The sequence below is a fragment of the Orcinus orca genome, chromosome 13 (assembly GCF_937001465.1).
Source record: "Orcinus orca chromosome 13, mOrcOrc1.1, whole genome shotgun sequence".
In the NCBI taxonomy this organism is placed as follows: domain Eukaryota; kingdom Metazoa; phylum Chordata; class Mammalia; order Artiodactyla; family Delphinidae; genus Orcinus; species Orcinus orca.
Window position 1 is genome coordinate 69726224 of NC_064571.1, and position 27507 is coordinate 69753730.

The window sequence follows — 27507 nt, forward strand, 5'->3', positions numbered from 1 at the left end:
TTGACCTCTGCTCCCACCCCAAACACACACAGCGGGACCCATCAGCATTTACTGTCTCTACCCAGGAAGTGATTTGAAGGCACTGCCGAAGTCTGCTGAGCAGAGCCTTTATTACCTGAGGGACGAGACTAGAAGATGGGGGGGGGGTCCCCCTCCCCAGGAAGGCGGACAGATTGTTCTGACCGATTCCTGAGCTGTCCCTCCACAAAGGATGCCCATATCAATTTAAATTTCAAATAAACTTCAAATAACATTTCAGTGTAAGTATGTCCTAAATTTTGCATGGGATATACTTATACTAAAATTATTTGTTGTTTATATGGAATTCAAATTTAATGGGGCAACTTGTATTTTTAATTGCTAAAACTGGAAACCCTAACTCTGGAGAATAAGAGTCAGTCTCGTGGGTATTGAGGTGGCAAAGAAAAGGTGAACGGGCCCAAGACAAGCATTCCTTTAAAGTGGTGCACAAGTGTGAGCACAGATCTCAGTTTTTACTGCCTTCCTTACTATTTCCAAGGCAAGAAGGCTCTATTATGCTTTATATATCTATGCCAAGGCAGGTCACTGTATCAATATGTAATCTGCTAATTTAAGAAAAACCTTATTGCCTACAGAAAAGGAGATCAAGTGTCTTAGCACAGCAGTTAATAACAAGTCACCATGAATTGAACATCAACAATAACCCAGACATTTTACAGTCATTTTCCCACTTAACATTCACAGTCCACTGTGAGAGAGGACTGTTATCCTCATGTACAGATGAGAAAACCAACATCCACAGCGGTAACAAAATACTGCTAGCAAGTGGTAGAACCAGGATTTGAATTCTGGCTGGTCTGATCCCAGAGCATCATTCCTTCTACCGTGCAGAGCTCTGTTACCTGCCTCTTTTCTTTCCTTCTCTCCTGCCTCATCTACTGCTGCCCCCTTCAAAGGAGACTGGCCTACCTGGAACCCCATGGTTCCTGGCCTCTGAGCCTCTGTTCCCTCTGGCAGGAGTGTCCTCCCTCCATCTCTGCACATCAGTTCCTACCCACCCTCTAGAGTCAGCCACCTCAATCTCAGGAAACAGACATCATCATCTCTCCTCGGGGCTCTGACTGCGTTTCACCCGCACGTTGCACAGGCTGCTGCCTGATAAGTTATTTATGTAGAATTTTCATCTCACCTCTGGTCCAGTGAAGGCAGACTGTGTCCCACGCATCACTTAACATGGTGCCTGATACCTACTTTGAATTCAATAAATATTTGCTGAATGAATGAATAAAAGAATGGGAAAAATGCTGGTGATCTGGGCAGGACCTAATCAAAATGACTGCCACTACAAATCCACACTGGGGCTTGCCAAACCTGTGTGCTGACCGAGGCAGAGAACCCAGAGACTCTGCAGTTACAGACAGACAGCTGAGCTCACTTGCCTGGCAATTTTGGGATAACTCAGGCAATCAGTCTGAGGAAGAGTGGCAGGGCATTATAAGAGCAGAATGTCAGTCTAAAAGTTGGGAAACCCAAGGTATATCCTCAGTTCCTACACTAAGTTACACTGTGACCTTGGACAAGTCACTTCACTTTGTGGGGCCTCAGCTTCATCATCTGTAAAATAGGTGTAACGGCAGTACCTGTCGCATAGGGTTGTTACAAGAATCACAGGAATTAAAATATATAAAGCATTTACAGCTGTGCTGGTGCAGTGAAAGCCTTCAAGGCATATTTATTATTATCATTGTCTATAAGATGATCAGGAGAGACTGGTTGATCCATTATCACTTATTCTCAGAAAGAAACAACATAGTCTTGCCTTTACATATACGTTCCCATAAATTTCACTTTTCTGGGCAACTGCAATAATGACAATTTAAAGATTATCCGAGCCCCAAAATGATCAATAATGGAAAATTTTGGTCTTCTAAATTTGATTTTTAGAAGAGCTACAGAGCTTCCCACTTTGCAATTTTGACTTGTACTCAGTGTACTGAGTAGTTAATGTCATGGATGTCCTATCATTGGAACAGAATCTCAACCAGTGATGGACGGTTCCAAAAATCAATCAGTGGGCTTTGTAGCTGGGACTCTTCACAACAGGTGGATGAGTTTTAGCGCCTGGAGGGCAGCAACCCTGTGTGTCTGTGTGTGTGTGTGTGTGCGTGTGTGTTGTGGTCCCCAGTGCTTTGCACATACTCTGTATATACAGTTGACCTTGAACTACATGGCTTTGAACTGCATGGGTCCACTTAACCACGGAGATTTTTCAATTGTAAATACTACAGTACTACACAGTCCGTGATTGGTTGAATCCGCAGATGTGGAGAAACTCTGGATACAGAGGGTCGACTGTATGTTATATGTGGATTAACCCTCGCATTGTTTGAGGGTCAACTATTGTGTATATAGCTCTTAAATGTTTGCTGAATGAATTACCAGCAATAACTTCACTGCAGAAGCCGTTGTTCCACTTGATTCTTATAATCACGGCTGCTCTAAAGCCTGTTCTCCCCATGGCCGTGGCACTTCTACCTGGCAACCCGGCCCTGACCATCCAGGGCACTTTTTCTCCTCAGAGGGGACTCTGGATAAGAACTACCCTAGGTCACTCCAGCCTCACTTCTGCTTTCTTGGCTTCCATTTTCCATTAGGCATGACTAAGTGCCAGAAGTTCTGTCTGGGAAGATAGGAGTCACTGGAATTTTTTGTCCTCTTCTTGACTGTGCAGCCTTCCTGCTGGTTTGGAGGCAGCTGTGAAGCAGTGTCTTTCCTTTGGCCTGCTCCATTATCATACCCTTCTTCTTCTTTTGCCCACTGATTATAGTAATGAGTTCAGCCACAGGAATGGTCACCTTCCCTTAAAGGTACTCAGTGCCAGGTCTCCACACTCTTAGGAGAGCTATTTCTGCTCAAGAATACCTTGGACTTTCCCCGTGGCCACAGCATCCCTCAGCCTGCTGGGTGAGCCACTAGGAAGAAGGTTCGATGCCCAGCCACCCCAAAGGAAGGTGGTGGGTATGTGGACGCAGGCATGCTGCCCTCCAGCCCTTGACTCCATTGTGCTGTCCTGTGAGCAAGGGAGCGGGAAACAGGCAGAGTGAAGGGGAGAGGCCAGAGGCGGCTCGGGCCGGCCCTGGACCAGTGATCGGGTAAAAGGGCTCTCATCTTTGTACTGTATGGCCTTGAACAAGTTCTTCCAGGAAATGAAGATGATGAAGTGAATGTCAAGTTTATGCCCACCACTGGGCTGAGGGTTTTCAATATACCAATCACTCCATTTAATTTCCACCACAATGGTTAATGCTGACCATACTCGATTTTGATGGCACTAGATGCCTAAGGTTCCTTCCGTGTTCCACGTCCTGAGACTGGCCCCTACTGTCACACTTACCTTCCTAAATGCACCCCTGCTTGGTCACCCAACCTAGCTCTGCTATTGGCTGTGGATTTTGGAGGTCACTGGCATAGTGGTTACTACCCCAATATCTGCTCCCTGTTTTTGCTCACCTCTATAAAGCTGTGATTTTAACAAGTCATGAATCTAGTTCATGTTCACAGGTGGTCCCTGTGCTGAAGGATCTGACCACAGACAAGACAGAGTCCCATTTCTGCAGAAGCAAGGCCTCTGCTTGTCACTAATGATGTGCACAGATTAGACGGTCGTCCTTTGATGCTTCCCCTATTTCTAGAATGCATGCCTCAATGAGAAATGATAGAACCATGCGGCTTGGCCCTCCTGCCTTGGCTGGACTCCACATCATAAGCCCTGAGCAGCCCCGGCGGCACCTGTCAGAAACCAACACGCACATCTGAACAGTCAAGCCTAATTCCCGAGAAGCTGTTTTAACTTGACATCTGAAAAAGTATTACATCTAGAAGTATTTTACTGGGTGTGTGTGTTCAGGGCATATGTGTGCACGTCCCGCAGCTGAAGTGTTCTATAAATATTAGATACGGGCTGTACAAAAAAACATCACGTACGGAGTGTACTTAATTCCATTTAGCAATGTTTTCAATTTGTGTCTGACCTCTGGCAACAGAGATGGAATTTTGTCAACACGAACAAAAAAGTATGCTAAACTACCTTAAACACAATTTTCACTTAAAACCCCAGAAATATGTTAGAGCTCAGTGATCAGCTACTAGCCCAGTACTTTCAGATGAGGGTACTGAGGCCCCGGAAGGTGAAGTGTCTTTTCCAGGTTCACACAGGAAATTAATAATGGTGTCCAAATGAGACCCAGGTCTCCTAACTCCCAGGCTGTTATTCTCTGCATTTTTTTTACTTACTGTACGTGTTCCCTTCCAACCGTTCAAAGGCAACTCCGATTCCATGAATAAGCGTGTGTTTCTACTTTCATATACTATAAAAATCCAAAACCAACTCCCCTATTCCTTCCTTTCTGACTTTATAGGACATCTGTCTATTTTTCCAAGAAAATGTAGGGTTGTAACTCACAAACAAGGAAGTAGGTGCACTTGGTTATCATGAACGTTTTCCCATCCTGGGAGGGATACCCAAGCCTGAGCTGATCAGTAGCTCTCACAACAGCACAACTAAGTGAATTCCCCCAACTAAGATGCGTTCATCTCCCAGTTACTCTGCTGTGTGCAGCTCCTTCTGGCTTGCATGACTGAGACCAGAGAGTAAAGCCTCACCCTGTTTCCCACTGAGAAAGCAGCATGGACAGGGGTTCAGTCCTGAAAACAGCCCTCAGAGTGGCCAAAGAGTGGAATCAAAGGAAGCCAGGAGCCCAGCTGGAGGGCCTGGGAGGGACGGCCCGAGAGGTCCTGTGGAAGGAGCGGGGAGGCTGCGCGGGGCTGCGAATGCTCTGTGCCTGGTACAGCCTGGTCTGCACAGGCTGGAAGTGTGGTGAGCAGCCCACTCCAGGATGAGGGCTGTATTAGCAGTAATTGATGGCCGGGCTTTTTAATGGAGCTTATCATTTCACAGCAACAGATGTCAGGTTCTAATAAATAACATGTTCTCTCTGCCCTACGCAATTCGGAGAGGATGCCTGGATGCCAGGCAGATCTGGAGTCCTCCCCGTCTCTGTTGCTCTCTCTTCTGAAGGAAAAAACAAACCAAATCCCTTGAAGATACTTTTCAAAATGATTCTCTGTGAGAGTTCAAAGATCCAAGAATTTCATGGTATTTATTTCCTTTATTTTTCTCCTCACAACTTCCTTCTCTTTAAACCCTAGGAGGGATGGGTCAGCTTGTGAACACAGGAACCCGGGGCGCGTGGGGGAGAGGAAGGTTTGGCGCCCTTAGCCTTCCCCAGTTCCTCGGGGGGCACCATCACTGGTTCCTCTCCTGTCTTCTACGGGTGCTCTCATCCCCCAGGCGAGGCCAGCCTGGGCCTGGAAAATTCCCTCTTCTCTCTTGAGGGGAGTTCAGCTGAGATGAGGTTGGGAGTTTTTAGAGGGAACTATTCCTAGGAAACTCAAGGCGAAAAAAAAAAAAAAAAAAGAAAACCTATGAATCATAGCAGCAGCTGGGCTTGCAGGCTCTGCCACTGAGGTCTGAGCTCCGATGGGCCCGTGTGGCCGAGCTTTCTGGGAGCCCCAGCCTGGTTGCTCTGCCTAGCTCGGGGCTCTCCCTTCCATTCCCAGGACGCTTCCTGCCCAGAATGGCTCAGTTCTGCAGCTGCTCCCCTCGCAGAAAGGCTGTGAGGGTGAGCAGTCAGTGGCCACAAGTCTTACCTTCCTGGTCAGCCCCTACCCCTGGGTGCCAGATGGGAGTTCCAAAAATACAGTTATAAAGGGGAGGGATGGGCGGGGGGGTGGTGGTGGTGGTGGTTAGTGGTCCTGGGAGAGGGAGAGGGCTGCAAAGTCCCCGTCAGGGTTTTCCCTAACACAGAGCGATGACTGGATACCTGGGCCCCAAAGCTGGTTCAGTCAGCGTTCCCTCTGGCCAGCTTGCCAAGCACAGGGACTGCAGAGAGAGGCCTGATGCCACAATTAAATCTTACCAGGAGATGTGAGTAGGCTCACATTATAACCACTTATGCTTCAAGATCACCCTTCCCCCCACGAGCCCTACCCTGGTCTCTAAAGAATTCTCAGGCCTCAGGGCTCCTGCAACCGTACTGTGAAGTACCCTCTTAGGACTGGGATTTCCACGCAGTGCTCCATGGCATCCCAGAGGGGTCCCGGAGGCCAGAGGAAGAGAAGGGATGAGGGGCGCATCAGGTGGCGACATCTAACCCCCTTCTCTTGAGGAGAGAAGATCTGTTTTTACCTGTTTTACTTAGAGGGCTAATGCATAAGACTGGACTGAAGCATTTAGCAGCTAATGAGAAGTTTGAAGGAAACAGTGTCTTTGGGAATACTAAGGTATTAACGATGAAAACTAACTGAAATAGCCCAGAATGTACAATTTTAAAAAATTATTGAAAGAGAAAGTTATTCTGCAAAGACAACAGAATGACAAATAACAGAAGTATGCACGGTGAAGAGCCACGTATGGGAAATGAGGGATTGCTCTGGGAGTATCTCGATAAGTTTCTAAATAAGAAAATAACATCTCTTTCTGACATGGAGTCAAGAGGGGAAACAACAAAATGTTTTAGAAGGCTCATGATGAATTGCTTGCATGTGTTGACCGAGAAGCTATTTTTCGAAATACTCCATTTATATAATGGATTTAATGTGTGACAAGCCACTGCAGTAGGTGGTTTTAGGGTTCAATGCTGCTCTGAGAACATACTCAGGCCCCTGGGATCAACCTAATGCTTTATACAATGAAACTCAGGGAAAACTCACTCCACCTATTCATAGATTTATCAAACTAGAAAGGATTATAAAAAATTATCTGATTCATTCATTTAGACAGAGCTAAAGCTATGTATAAGATACCAAGGTAGGTAACGAGAGGGTTCAGTTTTTTTTTTTAAGTGATAGTTGGTTTTATGTAGATTATACAGTTGAAGGATGGAGGTTTTCCACCTTTCAAACTGGCTGTACTGGCACCAAGAACACACAACCATAGGGGACAGCAGCCATGGATGGAGCAGCCTAGAACTTAAGAATCTCTGGCCAAGTCACTGAGGTTTGAGGGACTGTTTACTTGGTTGCATGCGAAGCTAGCAATGCTGACTCCGCCATCTTTTAATTAAAAATCTCTGTTTTTCCTCCAGGTATGATGACGCTGAATTCGAACATTTACTGAATGCTTATGACATGACAGATCCTAAGCTGGACAATTCACCTACATTACCCTGTGTAGTAGGCAGAATTCTAAGATAGCTCCTAAGATTCCTCAGCCCCTGGTGTACACTCCCTGTATAATCCCCAGGACTGTGAAAAATGATGAATTTCATTCCTGTAAGTGGGTTATGTTACATGGAACCAATGGATGACTTTAAGGAAGGGAGATGAACTGGTAGGCCTGACCTAATCAAATGAACCCTTTAAATCAGAGACTAGATGTCAGTAACACAGAAGTCAGAAATTGGAAACATGAGTGTTTGATGTACTACTGCAACCTTGATGATGGAGGGGCCCACGTGGCAGGGAATGGCCTCCACCTGACAGCCAGCAAGGAAGCAGGGACCTCAGTCTTACAACCGCAAGGATCTGAACTCTGCCAACAACCTGAATGAGCTTGGAAGAGGCCCTGGGCCTCCGATGTGGTAATGGCCCCAGCCAACACTTTGATTTTAGTGTTTTGGGACCCTAAACAGAGAAGCCAGGAAAGTTGTGTTGGATCCACAGAGAGTGTGAGATAATAATTTGTGCTGTTTTAAGATATAACATTTGTGGAATCAACAATAGAAAATCACACACCCCATTTGATATTCTAAACTAGCTCCCCTATTTTATAGATAAGGAGACAGATTCAGACTATGAATTTGCCTAAAGTCACACAGCTAGTGATACCAGAGACAGGTTTAAACCCAACTCTCTCTTGACTTTAGGGTCAGTGCTCTTAACTGCCACATGCATTTCCTCTCTGTATTTATGTTACTCAAATGCCAGGCCTCTGAGGAGGGAGGCTCAGACAAGTGGTAAAGAGAATGGGAAACTTTATCTATCTGCCTGGGTGTGGATGTGCAGAAAGCCAGAATAAAATGGAGCATAATTTTTCTTTCTTTTCTAAAATTCTTTAGAAGTCAACTGACTATTAAAAGCCAAAGTAATAACAATGTATTGTGGGATTCATAATATATGAAGAAGTGAAACATCTGAATATAATAGCACAAGAGAATTACATTGTTTTAGGTTTCTACATTATACTTGAACTGTTGTAATATTAATTCATGGTAGACTGAGATAAATTAAGAATATATTTTAGTGTGCTAATAACTAAAATATGATACACAGAGCTATAACTAAAAGACGAATAGAAGAGAGAATGGTATACTAAAAAATACTCAGATAAATCAAATGGATTTGGAAGGGAAGAACAAAGGGATAAAGAACAGGGGAAATTAAACAACAAATAGTAAGAAGATAGACTTATACCCAACCAGCTCATTAATTATATGAAATATAAATGAATGAAATACTCCAATTAAAAGGCAGAGATTATCAGACTAGATTTAAAAAACCAAGTTACAAAAGGTTTCCTTGACATATAAAGGCACACATAGGATGAAAGCAAAAGGATGAAAAAAGATATACCAAGCAAAAAATAGGCACAAGAAAGCAGGAATGAAGACGCAGATGTAGAGAATGGACTTGAGGACACGGGGAGGGGGAAGGGTAAGATGGGACGAAGTGACAGAGTGGCATGGACTTATATATACTACCAAAATAGATAGCTAGTGGGAAGCAGCCGCATAGCGCAGGGAGATCAGCTGGGTGCTTTGTGACCACCTAGAGGGGTGGGATAGGGAGGGTGGGCGGGAGACGCAAGAGGGAGGAACCATGGGGATATATGTATATGTATAGCTGATTCACTTTGTTGTAAAGCAGAAACTAACACACCACTGTAAAGCAATTATACTCCAATAAAGATGTTAAAAAATAAAAATTAAAAAAGAAAAAGAAAGCTGGTGTAACTATATTAATATCAGACAAAGCAGAATTCAAGTGAAGTAGTATTATCAGAAATAGCGAGAATCATTTCATAATGATAGAATGGCCAGTTTATCAAGAAGACATAACAATTCCAAATATGTATGTACTTAAATAACAAAACTTCAAAATGCAAAAAGCAAAAAATGACAGAACTAAAAGGAGAAATAGACAAATACAAAATCATAGGTGGAAAATTTACCACCTCCTTTCAGTAACTGTTATAATAATAAACACAAAAAATAATAGTAAGGATATAGAAGATTTGAATAACACTAACAAGTAATTTGACTTAATATGTATATAGAACACTATATCTCACAACTGCAGGACACACATTCTTTTCAAGTTCACATGAACTTTATCAAGATGGACTATATGTTGGGCCATAAAACAAGTCTCAACAAGTTTCAAAGGATTAAAATCACACAGATTTATAATCTCTGACCAAAACAGAAATTAAACATCAGTAACAATAAAACATCTAGAAAAATCCCCAAACACTTGAAATGCAAGCAGCACAATTAAAAATAACTCATGGTTCAAAAAGAAATCACAAAGGAAATTAAAAATTTTTTCTAACAAAATGATAATGGAAAAGACATACAGATCGCCAAGAAGCACATGAAAAGCTGCTCAACATCACTAATTATTAGAGAAATGCAAATCAAAACTACAGTGAGGTATCACCTCACACCAGTTAGAATGGGCATCATCAGAAAATCTACAAACAACAAATGCTGGAGAGGGTGTGGAGAAAAGGGAACCCTCTTGCACTGTTGGTGGGAATGGAAATTGATACAGCCACTATGGAGAACAGTATGGAGGTTCTTTAAAAATCTAAAAATAGAACTACCATATGACCCAGAAATCCCACTACTGGGCATATACCCAGAGAAAACCATAATTCAAAAAGACACATGCACCCCAATGTTCACTGCAGCATTATTTACAATAGCCAGGTCATGGAAGAAACCTAAATGCCCATTGATGGACAAATGGATAAAGAAGATGTGGTACATATATACGATGGAATATTACTCAGCCATAAAAAGAAACGAAATTGGGTCATTTGCTGAGATGTGGATGGATCTAGAGACCATCATACAGAGTGAAGTAAGTCAGAAAGAGAAAAACAAATATCGTACATTAACGTATATATGTGGAACCTAGAAAAATGGTACAGATGAACTGGTTTGCAGGGCAGAAATAGAGACACAGATGTAGAGAACAAACGTATGGACACCAAGGGGGGAAAGCGGTGGGGGGGTGGTGGTGGTGGTGGGATGAATTGGGAAATTGGGGTTGACATGTATACACTGATGGGTATAAAATGGATGGCTAATAAGAACTGCTGTATAAAAACAAAAAAAAATATCAAATTTTGTGGGATACAACTAAAGCAAACTTTAGAGAGAAATTTATACCTTTAAAGGCTTATATTAAAAAAGAAGAAAAGGGGTTTCCCTGGTGGCGCAGTGGTTGAGAGTCCACCTGCCGATGCAGGGGACATGGGTTCGTGCCCTGGTCCGGGAAGATCCCACATGCCGCAGAGCGGCTGGGCCCATGAGCCATGGCCGCTGAGCCTGCGCGTCTGGAGCCTGTGCTCCGCAACGGGAGAGGCCACAACAGTGAGAGGCCCGCGTACCACAAAAAAAAAAAAAAAAGAAAGAAAGGATTAAAATCAATGATCTAAGTTTCTATTTTGAAAAAATTGAAAAAGAAGAGGAAATTAAACTGAAAATAAATTGAAGGAAATAATAAAGACAAAAGCATACATTAATAAAATGGAAAACAAACCATGGATAAAATCAACAAAGTAAAAGCTTGTTTCTTTGAGAAGATTAGAAAAATTGATAAACCCCTAGGTAGACTGTTTTTAAAAAAAAGGGAGAGGAAAAAGATATAAATTTTCACTGTAAGGAATAAAAGAAGTTATATCACTATAGCCCCCATAGATATTAAAAGGAAAATAAGACAATACCATAAACAATTCTATGCCAATCCATTCAACAACTTAAATATGATGGACAAATTTCTTAAAAAAACCCCACAACTTGCTACAACTAACACAGGAAGAAATTTTAAAAAATCTGAATATCCCTATATTTAGTATAGACATTGAATTTTTTTCCCCACAAATAAACTCTACCAAACATTTAGAAAAGAATAATGCCAAACCTACATAAACTCTTTCAGAAAACAGATAAGGAAGGAAAACTTGCCAATTCCTTTTATGAAACCAGTGTAGTGCTATTATCAAAGTCTAACAAGGACAACACAAGAAAGGAAATTTCAGACTAGTATCATCCATGAACACAGATGTAAAACTTTTAACATAATTTTAGCAAATCAAATCTAATAATATAAAAAAGGATAAAATATCATGACTCAGAAGGGTTTATTTATCCCTGGAATGCAAGGTTGGTCTAACAGTCAAAACCTAATTAACGTAATTCACCACTCTAATAGAAGAAGAAAAGCCACAGGATCATGTCAATAGAGGCAGAAAAAGCATTCTACAGAATTCAACACTCACTCATGATAAAAACTCTTAGCAAAGTAGGAATATAAGGGAATTTCTTCAATCTGCTAAAGACATCTATGTAAAACCTACTGGTAACATCAATTTTAATGTGGAAATATAAGGCCAGATGTCTGCTCACAGCACTTGTATACAACACTGGACTAGAGGTCCCAGTCAGTGCAAGTAGGTTAAAAGAAAAAAAAAAAAAGAAAGAAACTAAAAAATGTAAAGATTTAAACACTAGAAAGAAAGAAGTAAAGCTGTTAACAGATGATACGACTATTTATGTAAAAAATTCTAAGAAATCTATAAAAAAGCTACTAGAACTTAGTAGGATTGTAAATTTAGCAATGTCACAGTACACAAGGTCAATATAGAAAAATCATTTCTATTTCTATATACTAGCAACAACTGGAAAATAAAATCTGAAAACCTATCATTCACAATAAAAGCAAAAACATTAAAAAATATCCAAGACTTTTACACTGAAATCTTAAGACATTTCTGAGGTAAATTACAGAAGATCTAAATAAAACCATGTTTACTGATAGGAAGAATTCGGTATTGTTAAAATGTCGATTCTTCCCTTGTTGACCTACAGATTCAATGCCATCCCAATCAAAATCTCAGCAGGCTTTTCTTTTGCAGGTTGGGGTTGGAAGTGGCAAACTGATTCTAAAACGTATACAGAAAAGAAAAGGACCTAGGACAGCCAAAACAATCTTTAAAAATAATAAAGTTGGAGAATTTACATTTCCTGATTCTAAGAACCATTGGTATTGGGATATAAACAGAAAAATAGATAAATGAAATAGAATATCCAGAAACAGACCCACTCATATATGGCCTATTTATTTATTTATTTATTTTTGCGGTACGCGGGCCTCTCACTGTTGTGGCCTCTCCCGTTGCGGAGCACAGGCTCCGGACGCGCAGGCTCAGCGGCCATGGCTCATGGGCCCAGCTGCTCCGCGGCATGTGGGATCTTCCCGGACCGGGGTACGAACCCATGTCCCCTGCATCGGCAGGCGGACTCTCAACCACTGCGCCACCAGGGAAGCCCTGGTCTATTTATTTTGACAAAGGCATGAAGGTAATTCAATGGGGAAAGAAAGGTTTTTTTCAACAAATGTTGCTTAAATTAACCTGGAGATATATAAACAAAAAAATTAACTTTAGTCTCTACCTCATACCACATCCCTAAATTAATTTGAGATGGGTCATAGACCTAAATGTCAAACCAAAACCAAAGCTCCCAGAGAAAGACATAGGAGAATCTCTTCACGACCCTGTGGAAGGTAAATAATTATGAGGATACAAAAATATTAACATAAAAATAAAACACTGATAGGGCTTCCCTGGTGGCGCAGTGGTTAAGAATCCGCCTGCCAATGCAGGCGTCACGGGTTCAAGCCCTGGTCCGGGAAGATCCCACGTGCAGTGGAGCAACTAAGCCCGTGCACCACAACTACTGAGCCTGCTCTCCAGAGCCAGCGAGCCACAACTCCTGAAGCCTGGGCGCCTAGAGCCCGTGCTCTGCAACAAGAGAAGCCACCGCAATGAGAAGCCCACGCACCACAATGAAGAGTAGCCCCCGCTCACCACAACTACAGAAAGCCCGTGCGCAGCAACAAAGACCCAATGCAGCCAAAAATAAATAAATTAAATAAATAAATTTAAAAAAAAACTAAAACACTGATAAAATAGATTTAATTAAAAATAAAAAATTTCTGCTCATCAAAAGATACTGTTAAGAATATGAAGAGTTGTGGAGAGACGTAGACGAGTTGAGTCCTGGTCTGCGGGGAGGCTGCCGGCTCCGTCGCAGACTACGGACCTCTCTGGGTCTCAGCTGCCAAAGACCCTGTCCGGTAGGTGAGTGGCTCACTTTGAGGGAAAGGCTTCTCGGATTGAGGCTTCTTCATGGCCGCTCAGATCGCGAGTGGTCAGCGCTGCTCTCTGTGCGGAGGATGGCGTCCAATGAGCGCAGTTTATTCGAAGAAGTACTAGCCTGACATGAGTGGCTGTCGAGTATTCATCGGGAGGCTAAATCCAGCGGCCCGGGAGAAAGATGTGAAAGATTCTTCAAGGGGTATGGACGAATACGAGATACTGATCTGAAAAGAGGCTTTGGTTTTGTGGAATTTGATGATGCCAGGAATGCAGATGATGCCGTATATGAACTTGATGGAAAAGAACTCTGCAGTGAAAGGGTTACAGTTGAACATGCTAGGGCTCAGTCTCGAGGCGGAAGAGGTAGAGGACGCTACTCAGACCGTTTTAGTAGTCGCAGACCTCGAAATGATAGACGAAACGTTCCACCTGTAAGAACAGAAAATCGGCTTATAGTTGAGAATTTATCTTCAAGAGTCAGCTGGCAGCCTATCTGTGTCGTTGGCCTTATGACGAGGAGAGCCTGTGGGTTATCCTAATTGTTGTCTCGGTCACTCTTGGTTGGGCCTGGTTGACTTTGCCAGTCAGCTCCTACAGTGATCAACTGGCCACCTCTAGATCTGTGTTTGCCGGTCTAGACGTAATCGGTGCACTTCCTTGAAGTGCCAGGTTGCAGTGATCCCAGAGCGTTGATAACGTGATCTGATCCCTAAGTTGAGAGCTGTCTTCCTGTAACGCTTCCAAATAAGAGGTCCTGGTCAAAAAGAGTTCAAAGATACGAAATTAGGTGGTCGTTGGAATCCTGATCGCAGTAAAGTGGTCCTTGGTAACTACACAAGAGTAGAACATGTCTGCATCCGCCAGTAGTCTGCTAATAGGGAGGGCTGTGCGATTAAAGGCTTCCACCGATTGGGTAGTGTCCTTCAAGTGGGTGGTGAAGAGCCAGTTGGGCATATGTCAGGAAGGTTTCTCCGACCGATTAATGGTTTGCTGCTTGACTAGCCTAGGGAAATAATAATAAGGGATCTCAAAGATTTCATGAGACAAGCTGGGGAAGTAACCTTTGCGGACGCACATCGACCTAAATTAAATGAAGGGGTAGTTGAGTTTGCCTCTTATGGTGACTTAAAGAATGCTTTCTGGAAAAAAAATAAATGGGAGAAAAATCAAATTAATTGAAGGCAGCAAAAGGCACAGTAGGTCACGAAGCAGGTCTCATTCCCGGACCAGGAGTTCCTTGAGGTCTCGTAGCCGATCTCGTTCCCGGAGTCGCAAGTCTTAGAGCCGGTCCAGGAGCCGGAGCCGGAGCAAGTCCCGTTCTGTTAGTAGGTCTCCTGTGCCTGAGAAGAGCCAGAGACGTGGTTCTTCAAGTAGATCTAAGTCTCCAGCATCTGTGGATCGCCAGAGGTCCAGGTTCAGGTCCCGGTCCCGGTCAAGGTCCAGATCAGTTGACAGTGGCAATTAAATTGTAAATAACTTGCCTTGGGGGCCTTTTTAAAAAAAAAATTTTTCCCAAACCATACTTGCTAAAAATTCTGGTAAGTATGTGCTTTTCTGTGGGGGTGGGAGTTGGAGGGGGGTTGGGTTGGGTTGGGCTGGGTATCTTCGTAGATGTGTACCACCAGGGGTTGTTGAAAACTAATTGTATTCAGTGTTTTTGATAAGCCTTCTGCTCACATTTTTGTGAATGTCTGAAGTATACAGTTTGTGTATATTGACAGAGCTCTTTTATAACTAAAGCAAATTTAATTTTTTTGTACTAGAAAAATTTGAACGTTTTAGTTCCTGGTTATTCAAATATGTTGATACAGAATTAGTTTAATGCCTCACTTAAACTAATTAATAGCTTTGGACACTTAAAAGAGCTCTAAATTTGCTTGTACGTAAAGGCTTAATTTGAGTTTTCCTTGTTAGGGTCAAGGGGTGTCCGTCCACCCACCCTTTAACAGCTGCCTGGCAAAGACGTTAAAGCAGCTGTTTGTTATTGATAATAAAAGATTATAAAACTGAAAAACCAAAGAATATGAAAAGGCAAGCCATAGATTAGGAGAAAATATCTCTAACACATATTTCTGACAAATATATAAAGAACTTTTAAAACTCAATAATAAATAGACCAACAACCTGATTAAAAATAGGCAAAATTTGAACAGACCCTTCACAAAAGAAAACATACCAATAAGCACATGAAAATATGCTCATCATTAATCATCAGGAAATCAAAATTAAAAACGCAATGCTATATCACTTCATCCCCTATAGAACAGCTAAAATTAAAAAGACTGATAATACCAAGTGTTGGAGAGGATACAGAACAACTGGAACCCAGCATATTGTCGGTAGGAGTATAAACTGGTAGGACTTTGAAAAAGGTTGTCAGTTTCTTATCAAGTTAATCATACACATACTCCCAGGTATCTACCCACAGAATTGAAAACATATGTCTATTACAAAGCTTATATAAAAGTTCATACCAGCTCTATTCATAAAAATCCCCAAATTGGAAACAACCTAAATATAATATGCAGATGAATGGATTAGTACATTATAGTATATTCATATAATGAAATATTGCTCAGCAGTAAAAAAAAGGAATGCCATAACAGATAACTCTAAAATAATTATGTTGAATATAAAAGACACAAGAGTACAATCTGTATTATTCCATTTATTAGAAGTATCTAGAAGAGGAAAAACTAAGACATGGTGATAGAAATCAGACAGCGTTGTCTTGGGGGTGAGGAGACTAATTGGAGAGGGGTAGAAGGTAACTTTGTCAAAACTCCATCAAAAGATACACTTAGGGACTTCCCTGGTGGTCCAGTGGGTAAGATTCTGCATTCCCAATGCAGGAGGCCGAGTTCGATTCCTTGCTGGGGAACTAAATCCCACATGCATGCTGCAACTAAGAGTCCGCATACTGCAACTGTGAGCCCACCTGCTGCAACTAAAAAACAAAGATCCCGCATGCCGCAATGAAGATCCCGCATGCCGCAACTAAGACCCAGTGCAGCCATAAATAAATAAATAATTGTTTTTAAAAAAGATACACTTAAGTCTGTCCACTTCATTGTATGTAAATTATAAGTGTATGGAAATTACATGACAATAAATATCTTTAAAAGATATATGCAAAACCCTTGCCTTCAAAGGACTCACAGGTCCATTAAGGAAATGAGATATATACAAAGACATGAAAAAATCAAAGAATAATACAAAAGAGATTTCAAAGCAGTATATGACCAACAGTCAACCAAAACTGGAAAGAGGGGAACGAGCTGCCTGCAAGTTAGCATGGACGGGAGAACCATAAGGAAGAATGTGGAAGGAAGGGTAGACCTGCAGGAGCAGGAGGACAGCAGGAGGAGAGCAGTGGGCACAGGCACCGTGGGACAAAGCAGAAGCTAAACCCAACGGTCTTTCACATGTCCACCCACTGACTGACCCTTCATATCAAGCCCATCAGTAGGGAGGAGTACAGTCTTGTTTTACACGATGAAGTTCAGGAAGGTTATAGCCCTGCCCAAGGCCACAGAGCTTATAGATTAGAACTTGTGATAGGAACTGGGGCACACATGACCCTGAAGCCTGTGCTCACCTAGCAGAGGGTAATTTACTTGTGAGGACAGAATTTGCTGAACAGCCACGAGCAAGAAGTACATGTCATAGGAAGAGCCCTGGCCAGAAAGTGTCCTTTCTGAATTCACATGCTTAGAATTTTGCTCTGCAGGAGGGAATAAACAGCTGACTCCACTCAAAGGGCTCTAGCGCTGTTCATAAACCGTGAGAGTGTTTATGTCCTGGGCAGAGCTCTCCAAGTGAATTATAGCCTTTTACGCACTGTGTACATACAATATTTTCAGCAGGGGGTGTAAGGAATGTTGCAGCTGACCTTTCTCTCTTTCTGTCCTGTCTCTCCACCTTCTCCACCAAACTCTGGTCTGTACTGCAGGACAGTTCTCTGGTTGTGCTTATCCATTACCTGGCCTTCTGACACAGCTCAGGGAAGTTACTCAGGTCAATTTAAGAAGGAGCTTTTAAACTATTTCTTCTTCCTAGCATGAGCTGCTGGCTTTCTCTTTTATTACATTTAAAATGGATCCATCTTCATTACAGTAGAAAGCAGACTCTTTTAACATTACTTCGGATGTTTTCTTTAGGCTGGTAAAGTAAAGCAAATGTCTCTTGCAACTCTGAACCAATCTGTTAAGATAAACAGGCTTCACTTATGATATTCCTATACTGAAATCATAGGCTTGTGGTCTGCAACTCCTTAAAGACTCAATTCATACATTCTAAAATGTCTACTTAAGAAGCGCGCGTGTGCGTATATGGACGCACGGACACACACACACACACCGAGATAGCTTTGCCATGGAAACCACAAAAACACATCTGGTTCAGACTCCACAGCACATACCACAAATAACAGCCCATCTTCTAAGGGCAGATCCTATGTATACACAGGGAAAGCCTGGAGAATTAAACAACTGCAATCCCTCAAATGTAAAGCTTACATCATAATCCCCCTTTTCAAGTTTATTTCAAGATAAGTCAGTCTTACTCATTGTTATTAGTCACATTTGCGTATGTTTGTTATTTTCCTTAAATAGAATTTCAGACTTGGGCATCACAGACAAAAAGGAATACAGGGAGGACGGGCACACTAAAGGTTCAGGTAACAACAGCTCTGGATTCCACATGTGAATCTGGGGAGGTCTGGATTTCTAGAGAAAGCTACTCTGTCATTATTTAAAAGAGCCCCAACCCTGCTATGAGTGAAGGCCTTGTAATACAGAAAATATAGATGCCAGTGGGTACCTGGGGATGGAAATAGGACCCAGGGAGGGGAAGGAAAGAGCAAGAAGTCTTACCAATCAAGAGCATTCTAGGTGGCCAGGTTTTACTAGTAGGTACTTTAAAACCGTCACACGTTTGATATGATAAAGGCTTTGATCTCTCCTGTTGGGCTATAAATTCCATGAAGACATGGACAATTTCTAATTTATTTATCATTGTATCCCCAGCAAGGGGCACATTGCCTGGATCATGGTAGATGCTCAGTAAATACTGGATGAGCAATAGAGAGGATGCTGAATTGATATTCTTCATTTCTGTGATTCTTTGGATCTGATCATCCTTCAGCTGGGATCACAGGTGCGAGCACACGGCTGTACGGAGTGTACAGTAATAACCACCTGCCACTCTTATGATTTACTTTTGGAAACTATGGTGTTAATCCACTGTTGCTTCAATCTAGGAAGGCCATGGCTCGTGAAGACTGGTGTTCCAGATACTAAAGTCTTACCTATAAAAAACTCTCTGCATTTACACTTACATATTCCATATGACTGGTGAAAGCTTTCTACAGAGAGATTCATGTGCAATAGCTGTATCTCTAAATTCCAAGCTCCAGCTAACTTCAACCTTTATCAAATTCCCAACTTACTTCCATAAGGATTTTCACAGTCCTAAGCTATCTGTGTAGTCATTTATTCAATCAAAGAAGACATAGGCCCTACTTTGGGTAATGGCTGCAGAGATGCAATGGGATATATAATTCACTCTGTTCTTTCAAAGACATTATAGTTCCATAGGAAAAACTAGGTACTGGATCCATGTGTTGACTACTAGGCAAAAATTCTATTTGTTTACTGTCAGCTGAAGTTTTCCATTAAAAAAAATGAAAGTAGCTGCCAATATTTTCTTCATCGACACCAGTTATTCCTTAACTCCAATTTCTACCTAGTACTTATTCTCTAATCTAAATAGAAAGGTAGAGGGACTTCCCCGGTGCTCCACTGGTGAAGAATCCGCCTTACAATGCAGGGGACGCGGGTTGGATCCCTGGTCATGGAGCTAACATCCCACATGCCGCGGGGCAGCTAAACACGTGTGCCACAACTACTGAACTCGCGCTTCTCAACTAGAGAGCCTGCGTGCCGCAAACTACAGAGCCCAAGTGCTCTGGAACCTGCTTGCCACAGCTACAGAGGCCACATGCCCTGGAGCCTGTGTGCCACAACTAGAGAAGAGAAAACCCTCGTGCCACAACTCTAGAGAAGCCCACACACCACAACGAAGAGCCTGTGCGCCGCAACTAAGACCCAATGCAGCCAAAAATAAATAAATCTTGAAAAAAGAAATAAAATAAATAGAAAGGTAGATTTCAGAAAAATCATATAACCCATTTAAAAAGTAAAAAAGGCAATATACCTGAGGAGGCTAGATGAGGAGTTGGCTAACTTTTTTATAAAGGGCCAAATAGCAAGTATTTTTTGTTTTCCAGGCCACATGTGGTCTGTTTCAACTACTCATTCTGCTATGGTTGCATGAAAGCAGCCATAGAAAATAAGTTTAAAAATGGGTGTGGCTGTTTCAATAAAACTTTATTTACAAAAACAGGCACAGGGCAGGATTTAGCCTCCAGGCAGTAGCTTGCCTAACTCCTGGACTAGATAAACAAAATGTTTCTATTTGCAAGAAATAACAGTTGATTCACTTACTTTGCTCTTTTGGCCATTTCATTTCCATCCCATCTGGGGCTGTATGGATAATTTTTCTGGGCCTGGGAATAAAGCTGTCCACTGTTGGTAAAGTGATAGACGGACTGGAATGTGAGAGTCGGCTGGTCTCGAGGAAAAAACAGGGGCAGGTCAACTGCAAAGACAGAAGAAAGGAAGAGAAAGTTAGGGCTTAAATGCCTTTTAATACACTTTTTGGGCTAAACCTGAATGTTGGGTACAAGACTATTTGAACCACAAGTACTGGTTGAGGCTTAGGTAAAAGGTATGGAGAGAGAGAGACCAAGAAATACAAGGTGCCTTCCCTGTCTTCATGGAGTTTACAATCTAGGAGGAGAGGCAAGTCACCCATAAATAAAAATTCAACCAATATGAGGCCTGATGTGCAGGTGCTGAAGGAAGACCAGGAAATGGTTACAGAAGCTGGCCACTCCCAGCCACCTGACCTGCTGTGGCACTTACCTTGTCCACTATTCCATAGAGGAGTTAGTTGTATATGTGCTTTAAGTCTCCATTATATCAGAAACTCCTCAAAGGTTAGGCACTGTCTTCCTCATCTAGAATTCGATGGAGGAGGTGGGATGGAGACCATCTTTAAAGAATGGATTTGGAAAGGGGATCAAGAGGGCAAGTGATAATCTTTCTTTTTTATAGGATATGGCAACTGGGCCACCAGAAAAAAGAAAAACGTCATCACTTACTTCCAATCAAGCAGCAGTTTTACATTTTTCCATATGTGTTACCATATATATCTCCTAAACCAGCAGGAGCTCCTTAATGGAATGCAACAGGGACTACATATGTCTACTGTTGCAGTATAGACTGATTCTAATATTTGCTGTTAACAAGTATTATGTGCTTTATTTGTTCATTTTGGGATCCTTTAACTCAATTTTTAAAAATAAAATGACTTCCTTTAGTTGCGGCATGCGGGATCTTCAGTTGTGGCATGCATGCGGGATCTAGTTCCCCAACCAGGGAGCGAACCTGGGCACCCTGCATTGGGAGCGTGGAGTCTTAACCACTGGACCACCAGGGATCCTGCATGCTGCAACTAAAGATCCTACACGTAGCAATGAAGATCCCGTGTGCTGCAACTAAGACCTGGCGCAGCCAAATAAATAATTTAAAAAAATGACTTCCTGCTTTCAGTTGAGGCAAACCATCATTAAAAATGCAGACTGTTTCAATGGCACATTCCTCAAGGCATATTAATATGTATTTCTGTAAATGTTACCTACTTGAAGGACACAGAACAGGCACGTTAATTAATTTACAAAAAATAATAAGAAAAATGTGTATAGACTTTTATAGCTTTGCAGAGTACCTTTATATACTTTATCTGATTTGATACTTATTACTCCTTGAAGCAGACATTATTTTTACCAGCTGCATTTAACAGATGAACAGACTCCGAGAGGTTTATTAATTTGCTCAGGCCATAGCTACGCAGACACAGGACTCAAGTCTAGTCCTATGATTTAAATCCTAAGCTCCTTCTACTGGTCACATTGCCACCTGCTCTTGGGTTTACTGGTATCACCTGCTCACAACATACTCACTACGTCAAAACTACAATTTAGTAAGCTAAAGTCTCCACTGTGAAGGAGGTATCGGCTTCAACTTTCCGGCTCCATGAGGCAAATACATGACAGAAAAATACATACTAGATAGTTATACATGTATCACCATGTCAGTGAGGGTGACATTTGACTTGGATTAGGCCACTAAGTACCCAAAATGATTTCTTGAAGGAAGTTAGGCTTGCAGCGAACTTAAAAAACTGTCCAGTTGGTAAGGCCTCTTAGATGTCTAAGTATATCTGACTCTGACTCAGTGCTGCAGGGGGTTTCTGACAAATGAATCACACCACGACCAAAGAAAAGTGGCAAGATTTTGAATGTCCACTCTTTAATCACATTTTCCAAGTGCCTCAGTGCAGTTTCAATACATGTCTATTTGTGCCAAAGCAAAGATTTGGTAACATATAGGAATAATACAAAACATAAGAACAGAGCAATTCAAATGATAAGTCATTGCATTCAGAAAACCCTTTGGAATCCCTTCGTCTTACAGAGCTTCATCTGTAATGTCTTCGGTCTTTTTGGGTGTTTTTTGTTTTTTCTTTTTCTTTTTTACATTTTCTTGGCCGCACCACGTGGCATGTGGGATCTTACTTCCCCGACCAGGGATCGAACCCGCACCCCTTGGAATGGAAGCGTGGAGTCTTAGCCACTGGACCACCAGGGAAGTCCTGTCTTCAGTCACTTTGAATAAATATCGTTTTCTAAAACTGTTTATCTCTTTTCTGATCATTCATTTCATTTCCTCTCATTAATTTTAGAAAAATGCCTATTCACATATTCTTCCCTTTGATTTCAACTATGTTTATAAGTTTCCACACATTAAAATGAGATTCAGGTGAACCCCCAAAGCAATAGCAATAGCACTGGTGAAAAGTGTTTAACATGCAAGCTTCCCTTCAAAACAGCAATAATTTCAAATAATAAAATTCAATGGCAATAATATACAAATTCAAAGTAAGAACAGTCACCCTTCAGTATCCCAGTAATACAGATAATACCATAGGCTTCATGATTCTCAAGCTACCAGCTTTTTGGAGCTTTGAAATGCATTATATTTTTTGTTCCTGTTATTTTGTTTTCTAGAAAATGAGTTGCTGGAAGCTTGTTTGAAGTCAATATTAAAATACACACACAGTGGCTACAGGGGGCACAGTGGCTGTAGGGGGCGCAGGACTGGTCAGAGTCCCTCAAAGGTAAAGTCGGTAATCCACATATTAATTCACATATGAGAAAATAAAATTAGAAAAATATAAATACCTTGCTCAGCTTAACTAGGGTATATCCTGCCTGGACCAGTCAGCAGTCACTAAAAGGATGGCTTCTTTAAAAATGTTCTATGCATAAGAAGGAGTGAATAAATAAACGATTTATGAGAAATACTTTGCATTTTTCTTAGAAGAATGATTTGAATGGTACAAATTAGTCAAAATTTAAAAAAAACTAAAACTTGTTTTCCTTATCCCCGAATGTTTCTGACACTTCAGATTTTGCCTATAGGCTAAGTCATGATTTTCTGATGCATAGTAAAATAATGACTGGTGGGCCTTCAAACAGCTAACTTGCTTTATGGAACTCCCAAGGTTCTAAGCAGTTTGGGCTCATCACCTCAGCCATGTCAAATCTGAACATTTTAACCTTTGCTTCCTTAGAACCCAACCTGTCTACTAGCTCGGGTTTGATTCCCAGAGTAGAACCATTCCATTTGGTTCAGTTACTCACTGTCAGTATAATGTTCACAACTGCTTCCTATTTCCTTCTTTCTGTATACAGAGACTGAATTTTGGTCAGCTCTCGAGTCACAGAAGGCATGGTCCCCACCTGTTCAGTACAATTTCAATAACCATTTCTGAAGCATTACTTTCTTCAAGAACTTGTCGAAACAAGTCACATCCAAACACTGCTAATTCTGCTCAACCTGGGCATTTCACAGGAGTCACTCACGGGGCTCTGACACCCTGGCAGAAGGCAGGAACAATTAAGTTCTGCACCAGCTTGCCTCATACTGGACAGTGGCTGCAGTAACAGGTTCCACTGGTCACAGTCCCAGAGCTGGTGGTGCTGTCCAAGCAACCACCCTCCGTGCAGCTTTGAGAGGGAGCTGAACGCACTGATAAACTCTGCTGCCTCTCTCTAAACCATGCTGAAGTTCCAACAGTTTTACCTTCTCTAGTAAACAAGTGTAACTGCCCCTACGTGCTCATCCTTGCACCAGAAGAAGACTTCATTAGATTTATCTAAGTTCATAAGACTCTAAAAACTGCTCACTTCCCCCAAAACCTCAACAATGGAAAAGTGACACTGAACAGCCAAAAGAAAGGCCACACTGTGTACCTGATCCACAGGACAGCTGCCAGATACTCGCTCAACATTTCAGGCATAGTTCTAACAAGTTTGATCATATGGTTTTTCCAGAAAAAAAAAAAAATCTAATGATGGCAAGATTAGGGCAAGGGACATTAACAGCAAGTAGTGATAATTAGCAGTCTGGAATAAAGCAAGGAGAGAGAATACTAAATAAAAGCAGACTTAGGAAATCAAAAAGCAGCCGCGTCTGGGGTGATTCAGTGTAGGAGCAAAAAGCTCCACCGTCCCTCAAGCTGTAACCATACCTAGTGACGTCCACTCCCAACCTTGGTAATATGGCCAACGCTCTTGGTTGCTTACCCAACAGCCATTCTCCATCCTTCTTTTTTACGGGCAGAGCCCTCCTCCCACCCCATAGTCGGAGAGTGCTGGGTATTCACTCCCTCAGACTTCCCATAAAACCAAGGTATAGAAATGTGACTCAGTCCTGCCAATGGGACCTGAGGGGAAGTTGGCCAGGGGTCTTCTGAGAAATATTTTCCTCTCTAATTAAAGACACATGTACGGAGAAGCCCCCATTTCATTCTTGCCTAGATCTTATCACGTGAGATCTTGGGACTTGGAGCTGTGCACCCATCTCATGACCATGAGCTTTTGGAAAGTCAGCCTGACATCACTGAGCTGAGAATTCATCATTCTCTGGTACTGCCCAGCTCTGGATTTCTTGTTATGTGAGATGATTACAAGCCCTAACTATTTAAACCTATTTAATCAGGTCTTCTCAGACCTGCAGTCAAAGGCAACTAAAGGAAATGTTATTTCTTGCAGCTTCTGTTCAAGGAGGCAGGATAATTGTATAATCTATTTCAGAAACATTTCCACCAAGCATGGTTAAAAACATTCAAGGCGCATAAATAGGAAAGTTTTAGTTGTCTGGAAAATTCAGTTATGTGGGACAGTTCAATCCTTGAAAATGCCAAACAAACGAGGGGTTAACCATAATTGCTTCCCTGGGAGTCACATCATCAAATATTTTCGTCATTATTCACAAGTCAGCCATTATTTCATTTCTCCAAACCTTCCAAACTCTATATTCTTGTGTTCTTGGGTTAGCAGGGAAGATGCTCACGGAGTCACTCTGTGGTGATGATGGTCCCATTGCCACTTCCAGTCCTCTCAGGCCCCTCTGGTTCCTCGAAGCCTCATTAGGAGATAGTTTTAACCCCACGTTGAATGGCTGTAAACTTCCCTTCCAAAGATGATTCCCACTGAGGTCAATTCTTCCTAAAGGTAGTTTGTACACGTCTCATTCCCAGGCTGCCCCCACAGTGGGCACACAACCAATTAGGGAAGCTGCCGTTTATTTACTGACCACCCCTGATCTTACTAACCACACGCTAAACCTCTGAGACACACAGATTCTAACCACTAGGAAGTTAAATACCATACATTGCCTACAAGAAATATAAAAGTCAAGTTTTCCAATTCAGAAGTGTCCCTACTCGAGGCATTAAAAATCAAATGGTGTCTCCTTTTACTATCACTGCCTTCCATTTAAGTGACCAAGGAGACTAAATATTAACCACATTTTATTAAACTGGTTTCAATTTTTCACTATCTTTTAGTGATTTGATCATGTAAACAGATTACCTTTGGGGTTTTACTAGTATTACTAAACTAAAGCCTGAAGTTTCTTGAATTTTGCCGTAAACGCTAAAAATCCTAATATGGGAGGTGACAGCACGGTATGATGGAAAAAGGTACCTACAGCCTTTGGAGTCAGATAAAAATGGGTTCAATTCCTAGCCTCATTCATTTATTAGCGGTGAGACCATAGGCAAAATATTTCATCTCTTTGAATCTTGATTTTCTCATCTGCAAAATGAGGATAATAATTCTTATAGCATTGTTGAAAGAACTGAACAAAAAAACAGCAGGTACTAAATAAACATTCCTTCTCTCCCCCTACTCATCCTTTTCCTTAGTTTTTTTTTTTTTTTAATCTGGCTTTATACACTCTTCCATATATGTGAAATTTCTAACTACAGCATAAATTTTCAGTGTTTAATTTTAACTATTTTGATGGATATCTTTCTAAACTTTGTACAGACTTTCACATCTCAGTAAATATAACATACTGAAAATAATTTAGCCTTTTCTCGATGACAGAGAACACATGAAAAGACCATTATACACAAGAGTCTCAAGTGTTAAGAAGACTTCGCTTGCTCTTTCACAAATACTTCCTACCAGACCCCCCCAAACCATCCTCTGTTAAAGAGTCGATGTGCCTTTAGTGTGGTACCGAGGTCCCCAGGGCTCCTGGGATGTGCATGCTGCTTGCCCCCGACCACGAACTTTCTCTATTTATTTCTGTTGCCTTTTCCTAGCCAGCTCTCTTTCCTTTGCCACTTCTCACCAAGGCCAACTCGGTCTCAGTATGGTCTCTCTTTCTTGCCTCTTCTCTTTGCCTTTTGTCTACTTCATCCCACACGTGTCTCAGCTTCTGAAGAGTCAGGTACGGCTGACTATCCATCCCTAGGACCAGGACCCGGCGTGGATCAGGGGCTGCACGATATGAAGTGATGCTGTGTGAGCTCGGGGTCGCTTTCCTCAGGCACTGTTCTGAGTTCAGAGACTGTCTCCTCCTCTTCCTTCTCTTGCTGTTGTTTGTTTCCTTCCGAGTTTACAGCTGCCCCAGACAGGTGAAGTTATAGGAAATCCGGCCTCTGCTTACATTGTGTTTAGCATTTGCTTTTGAGGTACTTTCTATCAATAGATACAAATTAATCATTTCAACACCCAACGAGCCAATCAAATAAAACTGTAAGAAGAATCTCAAGATGAAAGGGATGCCACAGCACTGGCCCAGGAAGAGCCAGGTTCTCACACCTGCCCGCACAAACGAACCCAGGCTGAATTAGGCTTCTCCCGCCACGAGCTCAGAGGTTCTCAACTGGACGTGAGCATCGGCATCACCCTGGAATTAACGTTGCAGATGCCTGGGCCCCACCTCAGACCTCTGGTTCCTGAAAATGCATCTTAAGTGACTCTGATATGCCTCGCCATATCAGGTAGGAATCACTGCAAAGACTGAGCACTCCTAAGGATCGGGGCCATGAATTAGCACTTAGCACACAGCATGACACATTGCTAAATGCTTGTTGAACTAAAGGAAAGGAGCATTTAAGGGAAATGCAAAATTAAAGCCTCAAGGAGATTCCACTTCATACCCATTAGATTGGCAAAGATTTTAAATCCCAACAATTCTCAACTGTTGTCAAGGAAGTGGAACACTGGGATTTCTCATCACTGATGATGCAAATGTCAATTTCTATAACCTCTTGTACAGTAAAAGCGAAGATGTACATACTTCATAACTCAACATTCCTACTCCTAAAATACTGCCACATGTGCATAAGAAGGTAGTTAGGAGAAGGTTTGCTGTAGCAATGTTTGTGATAACAAAAATTGGAAACATCTTCAAATGTCCATCAACTGGAGACTGGTACATTCCTCAATGGAAGACCTTATAGCTGTTTAAACAAATGAGCTAGGGCTACATGTATCAACATAGATAAATCTCAAGAACATAATGTTCAGTGAAAAAAGCAATTTATAGATGAACATTGTTAAGTATATACTTACAAAGTCCAAAAACATG

At 41.9% G+C, this 27507-nt stretch overlaps 1 protein-coding gene and 1 pseudogene across 6 annotated transcripts in view; one reads left to right on the forward strand and one right to left on the reverse strand.

The window, feature by feature from the left end:
* The window catches only part of BABAM2 (BRISC and BRCA1 A complex member 2), a 446047-nt gene that overhangs the window by 21499 nt on the left and 397041 nt on the right, over positions 1 to 27507 (reverse strand). For 5 of the 6 annotated variants that reach the window (XM_033425181.2, XM_033425184.2, XM_004268165.4 and 2 more), the window contains one exon: positions 19936 to 20089. In XM_033425181.2, coding sequence (XP_033281072.1) covers positions 19936 to 20089 — 154 coding nt within the window. Of the gene's footprint in view, positions 1 to 19935; positions 20090 to 27507 lie in introns of those variants that run through there. The other variant, XM_049696342.1, reaches the window with a different exon arrangement.
* On the forward strand, positions 13315 to 15459 carry LOC101279547 (serine/arginine-rich splicing factor 5-like; annotated as a pseudogene).